The sequence below is a fragment of the Aedes albopictus genome, chromosome 3, assembly GCF_035046485.1.
Source record: "Aedes albopictus strain Foshan chromosome 3, AalbF5, whole genome shotgun sequence".
Taxonomy (NCBI): domain Eukaryota; kingdom Metazoa; phylum Arthropoda; class Insecta; order Diptera; family Culicidae; genus Aedes; species Aedes albopictus.
This window is the reverse complement of record NC_085138.1, coordinates 31,855,210-31,861,853: the sequence shown is the minus strand read 5'-3', so window position 1 is coordinate 31,861,853 and position 6,644 is coordinate 31,855,210. Positions and strand designations below refer to the sequence as shown.

At 36.3% G+C, this 6,644-nt stretch overlaps 1 protein-coding gene across 2 annotated transcripts in view; it reads right to left on the bottom strand.

Annotated features, from left to right (window-relative positions):
- Positions 1-15: 15 nt before the first annotated feature.
- Positions 16-6,644, bottom strand: part of LOC109415965 (endoribonuclease CG2145) — a 28,968-nt gene continuing 22,339 nt past the window's right edge. For both annotated transcript variants that reach the window (XM_019689941.3, XM_029867200.2), the window contains exon 4: positions 16-442. In XM_019689941.3, the coding sequence (XP_019545486.2) occupies positions 209-442 (234 nt within the window). In that variant the 3' untranslated portion in view covers positions 16-208. The remainder of the gene's footprint in view (positions 443-6,644) is intronic.

Genomic DNA, 6,644 nt, shown 5'->3' with positions numbered 1-6,644 from the left:
AAGCTGAAACCAAGATTGCATCTGTTACGATAGTTTTTCCTTTTCATTACAAAGTTTAATAAAAAAATACACTGATAAAAAGTTTATTAAAACTACTGACTATACATGATACATAGAGAATATCAGTTGCCTTGAGTAGTTGTGATATGTGTGCGCGTTGTAGCTCTTCCTGTTTCCTTCTCATCTACTAACTCATCTTCCTAGTTCCTTAGAAGTTCGGCCAAGCTCCTCCGATGAGGTTCTTGCCCCGGTAGCGGAACGTGAACGTTTTGACGGTAAACTTCTTGCCGTTGATCGCTAGCGGACACTCGGTGTCCGGTCGCATCTGGAAGCACACGGTGTACAGGGCGATCTCCAGCTCCGGCGAGGTGGCGATGAACAGCGAGTTGGACGGTTTGGTGAGCTTGTCGAACGTGAGCCGCACCTTGGCGATCTCGCCCTTCTGCAATTGGGAAAAGGAAAAGGTGTGATGGTTAGGGTTATGGTACACTCGAATCTTGGTTTAGGTAGTACATTTTTAGGTATGTTTTGCAACTTCATAACATTCAGATCAGTTAGAAGACTTAAGATGAGATTTGAAAAGTGATGGAAAGGGTCGATCGGAGGAGTTGAAGGGCGATTCAGACGAATTTTAGTTGGAGGGAGATTGAGGAGCTTTGAAACTGTCGAAGCGTATCACAGAATTCGCTAGAGTATATGTAAACTCATCTGAAAACTCTCTGAAGCATCCTTCCTTCAAATTCCTTTTGAAACTAATTTTAAGCCAGCTGAAACACTAAAAAACACCCAATACCCTCTAAAATCTTTTGAAATGCCTTGACACCCTTCAGAAAATCTCCTGATGATCCAGAACTGCCCGAAGTCCCTCGGAAATCTCCTTGGAGCCAGAACAGCCCTGAAACAACCCGTTTGTGACTCACGGAAACTTCTCTTTTATGCATCCCTCTCCTACTCCGGTGCCTCCTGAAACCATACGAAACCCTTAGAAATGTCTGGAAATATCTTGAACCATACCAAACGCTTCTAGTTTGTATTAAAACTGTTGAGCTCAGGTAATCACCCCATAAAGATAGCCCAACGCTGTCATCAATTACTTTGGAAAACCACTAAGTACTTGCAATTAGGCCGGTGGCCATCAGGACAAAGACTGCAATAAAGACCATGGAGGTAACTGACTGGGAGAATGTCAGTTCGACAGTAATCCGAGAAGCATGTTTTTATGGCACACATTTCCCAAATGAAGGAGAATGTGCCTCTGGAGGCGACCTACTGATAGTGTACTGCATAAATGGATATCCCACAGAAAGTTCTCTTAAACCCACCCTAAACCCGTTGATGTCACCAAAAAATCTCCAATTCTCCCTAAAATTGTCATGAAACACCTTGAAACCCTTCCTTAAATTTTTCTGAAAGTCCCCTTAAACCCACGGAAACCCAACAAAACCTACTTTAAACGCATGATTTCAAAAACGCTCTGGAACTCTTTGAAAGTTCACTTGGAAGCCCCTGAGACTTCTAGAAACAACCCTGAAACCTCATGAAACATCTTGAAACCTGTGAGACTCCCCTAACACTTTGCTTAATGCCCTTAAAACCAGCGGGAATCTTTTTGAAAGCCCCTGAAACTCGCTGCAGCTCCTGGGAACGCCTTCAAATAAGTCTGCTTGGAGTTCCAGCAAACTCATTTACCCCCCTTAAACCCCATGCATCTGGTTTACTCTGTATCTGAATACAGAGATCCAAAGATCCAAATCCAAGAAGATATCCTGAAGAACTCTAAAATGATTTTCTGGAGAAATTCCTAAAGGGATTCTTTAAATAACCTCTTGAAACATTTTCAAAGTAATTCTTGGAGAAATCCGTGGACTAGACGTACATATTTTTTTAAGGAATACCTGGATAAATATCTTGAGAAACAAATGTTTAAACCGTTGTAAATATACCTGGACGAATCTCTTCAGCACAAATTTTCTGCACAAATTCATAGGAAAATTTTTGGAAGAAATTTCTAAATGAGAGAATTCCTATAGAAATTCCTAGAAGAATCACTAAAGGGAGGTAAATCTCAGAAAATACAAAGAGGAACCCCTGGAAGAATTTCTGTGAAAAATTCTGCAGGAATCCTTGCTAAGAGCTTCTGCTGAAATCACTGAAAGAGATCATGTAAGAATCTCTAGAAAAATCCCTAGAGGAGTTCGTATAAGAAGGTCTGATAGAATTCCTGATTGAGCCCCGGGATGAAATATTGACGAAACCACTAGGATAATTACCGAAACATCTTTTGGAAGAATCTCCGAAAGAATCCTTTGGGAAATTTCTAAAGGTGTCCCTGGAGGAATTTCTGAATAAAACCTTGAAAGACTTTCTCATGGAATTCTTGAATACATTTCTGGAGAACTCCTCGAAGCAATGACTTAAATAATCCCCGAAAATTTTTTTCAGAGAATCCCTGAAAGATTTTCTGAAGAAAAATTTTGTTAGAGTTTCTTAAGAAATTCGGAATTGAAAATTTTCTGAAAGAATCACTAAAGAAATTTCTGAAGAAATCCATGAATCCTTGAATACATTTTAAGATGAATCTCTAGATGAAGTTCAGAATAAAAATAATGAAGCATCTTCTAGAAGAGTGCTCGCAGAAATTCCTGGAGTAACTTGGGAAAAACTTGCACAGAGCATCTGTGAAGCCTCTTGAAAATAATTTCTCATAAAAACTGTGGTAGATTTTCTATAGAAATCCATTGAAAAAATTGAATAAATTTGTATAGGAAATCATAAAATAAATACTGGACGAATTTCTAAAACAATCCAAAGTGAAGTTTTTGAAGGATTAATTTCTATCGCAATTAATGCAATATTTTATCATCTATAGATTCTACTCTAAAGCCCTCCTAGAAGCGCTCCTAAACCTCATTAATGCCACCAAAATCTTTCAGAGACCATATGAAATATCTTGGAATCCCACTGAAACTCTCCTGGATGTCCTCTCAAATCACCGGAAACTCTAGAAAAACCTACCTTGAATGCCCTGAAACCTTAACAATGCTTTGCAACCTTTTCAAACTTCACTTGAAACCCCCTGAAACTTACAGAAACAGCCCAAAACCAGCCCCCCTGAAGCTGGAAACCTCTAAGACTCACTTGAAAGTTTGTTCAAAATTTTTAAAGCACCCTAAAATCTCCTGATGATAAATCGACTGTTTGGTGGAATTGATTATGTTTGGCTACGCAGTCATTTATTGAACAAACGACGTTCTTTATTTGCTCGACGTTTCGACACGGGGTTAGTGTCTTCCTCAGGGGGTAAATATTTGTATCGCTATTTGTCCTAAACCCCCATGAAAGCTCTAAAACTCGCCGCAGCTCTTGCCTTCAAACATCTCTTCCCTCCCTGGAGCTCCTGCAAACTCCTTTTAGCCCCTTTGAAGCCCCTTAAAACCCATCGGAAACGTCTTCAAATCTCCAGAAACGCTCTGAAACGCATTGATATATATCTTGAATATATAGTGGAGCGGACCTGATGTGATGGTTAGAACACTTGACTATCACGCCGAGGACCTGGGATCGAATCCCACTCCCGACAAACTCGCAAAATGTGAGTTCTTCCTTCGGAAGGGAAGTAAAGCGTGGGTCCCGAGATGAACTAGCCTAGGGCTAAAAATCTCGTTAATACAGATATATATATATATATAAGTTACGAGCAACCCGTTTCCACAGACAACAATTAAACCGTTACCACCGATCATGCCGATATTCGTCAATAAGCCACTTTCGCTATCCAAGCCTGAGACGCAATCATCATGAGTCAACATAAACATCCATTCGCCGGAGCACCATTGCAGCCGAATCACACCAAACATAAACATCCACCCGCACGCACATCATACGACGTAGAATCATCGTCATAGCTGTGGCGCAACACATTTTCAAGTTCAAGTTTAGGTTAGTAGGTTAGATCAGGAATAATCATGATCGATCGGGAAATGTTAGCGTTTATAAAAACCAAACACAAAACACAGAATAGAGAGTCTTCAGCTGAAACTGAAGTGGCGCAGTCGTAGTTTTTTAAAAACGCCGAAACCCCCTCGGGTATCATAATTTATATATATATATATGTATATATTGAATACCCGCAATGTACAAAAAATATAAGAGAAAGAATCTTCGAAGATATTTCTGAAGAAACCCTTAGTGCAATATCTAAAAGAATCATTGTAGAAATTTCTGAAGGACTCCCAAAAGGAAATCCTGGAGGATTTTTATAGGGAATGCCTACTGGAATTTCCGGAAATCTATAGAAATCCATTTTTAAGAAATCATTACTTAGATTGCTGAAAAATTTTTTGAAATACCGAAAGAATCTCTAGAGTTGTTTCTGAAGGAAACCAAGGAGGAATTTTAGGAGGAAACTATGGAAATGTTTTTAAAAGGATTTCTAAAGGAATTTCTCAATAAATTTTTGAAGGAATTTCTGAAAAAAAAAATCTAGTTCAATTCCTGTAGGAATCTCTCAATGGAGTTCTGAAAGAACTCCTGGAAAAAATCAAGAGAAATTCCCGAAGAAATCATAAAAGAGTTTTCTGAAGAAATGTCTGGTGCAATACTTAAAGGAATCTTTTGAAATATATTCAAGAAAATTCCTGGAGAAATTCTTAACTATTTTTTTAAGGAATTCCTGAAGAAATCCGTAGAGTGGACGTACTTTTTTTTATGGAATTCCAGGATGAATATCGAGTTAAACAAACAAACATATGGTTGAACTGCTGTAAATATACCTGGAAGTATCTCTTGAGAAATTTTTGAAATCGTTTCCTCCTTCCGATGCAGACATTCATAGAAAAAATTTTGGAAGAAATTTCTAAATAAATTTCTGAAAGAAACCTTGGAGAAATTCCTAGAGGAATCATTAAATAAAATACACGAGAAATATCTGAGAAAATACATTGAGGAATATCCGAAAGAGTTACTGTATAGATTTCTGCAATTAGCATGAATTCCTACTGAAACCACTGAAAAAGATTATTCAAGAATCTCTGGAGGAATCCCGGATAGAGTTCGAAAAAAAAATACCTGTACGAATTCTTGATTAAACTTCTGGAAGATTTTTTGACGAAACCACTAGAATACTAATAACTTAACCCTCTAATACCCAAATATTTGATTTCGATCTAAATATCATTTTTCGTCATCTAAAATCGATTGAAACATGTTTTGGAAGATGATTCTTTTTAATTCTCGATTTCGTGAATTTCTGCTTTTGATTTTTCTAATTTTTATTTTTGAACATCCCCACACTTTTATATTTTTCCTGGAAGCCAATTTGGGGAACGAATTTTTTGAGATGAAAACATTTTGAGATTTTATGATTATTGTTAAAATATTATTATTTAAAATTTTTTCACAGAAAATTTTATTTTCCGTGTAATTTTAAGGAAAATAATTTAAGAGTGCATTCGATTCCCTTAAACTATTAAACAAGGATAGAATGATTTGGGAAAAATTTAAAATATGTTAATTGTAGCGATTCAATACAAAATAAACTATGACTTCTAAAAGGTGACTAAAACATCAATTTTTCAATGATTTAAAAAAAATCAAATGCGCTCTAAAATACACCAGAAACCATTTTAAGATATACAGAACAGTCCTAAATATCAGCCAAAAATATACAAAAATTGATTTTCCACGAAACAAAAAATACAAAAATGCTCAAACTATACCCCGTCTAAATGCGGGATTGGGTATTAGAGGGTTAAAGAATCCCGGAAGAAATTCGTAGAGAATCCCTGGAAGAATTTCTGAAGCATCCGTTGCAGGAAATTCCGAAAAAAATCCTTGAAGAATTTTATGAAGGAATTCCTGGAATAATATCTGAAGAGATCCATGGATGTTGTTCTAGATCCTTGGACGAAATGGAAGAACTCTGTGATGCCATTTTGGAAAGAAATCTTGGAAGGTATTTTAAAGGAATACTTTGAAAATGTATGGATAAAAATGTAAGCAGGAAATTTTAAGAGTATCTTTTTTGGAGAATTTCCGAAGAAAACTTTACAGAAATTTCTCAAGGAATTCTGGAAATATATTCTGAAAGAATCGCTAAAGAATTTTTTTAGGGAAATTCATGAAAGAGGAATTCTTGAAAAAAAATTTGGAGGAATCACAAAAAAATCATGATTGAACTTCTAGTATTCGTGAAAATTCACGGAGTAACTTGGAAAAATTTCGCAAATAGCCTATCTGAAGGAATTTATATAGAAATCTAAGAAAGATTTTAAAAGAAATCCTTCGAGAAATATCAGAGTGAATGCCTGAAAGAATTTTTCGAATAAATTCCTTAAGAAGTTTAAGGAGCAATCCATACAAGATTTTCTTGAAGAATGTAATTAGAACTGTTTGTTAGAATCCCTTGTGGAATTTCTGAAGAAATCCTTGAAGAAAGTTTCCAAACAAATTCTTGAAGGAAAATTCTGTGAAGAAATTCCTGTGTGAATTTCTGGAAGAAGCATTGGAGGAAAATCTGACGTTACTGTTTTAATATTCTCTGAAAAACCTCCGAAAGAATATCTGATGAAACCTCTTAAAAATTCTCTAAAATAATTACTGGACGAGCTTCTTAAAAACTCTGGAGCATTTTTTGGAGAAATTCA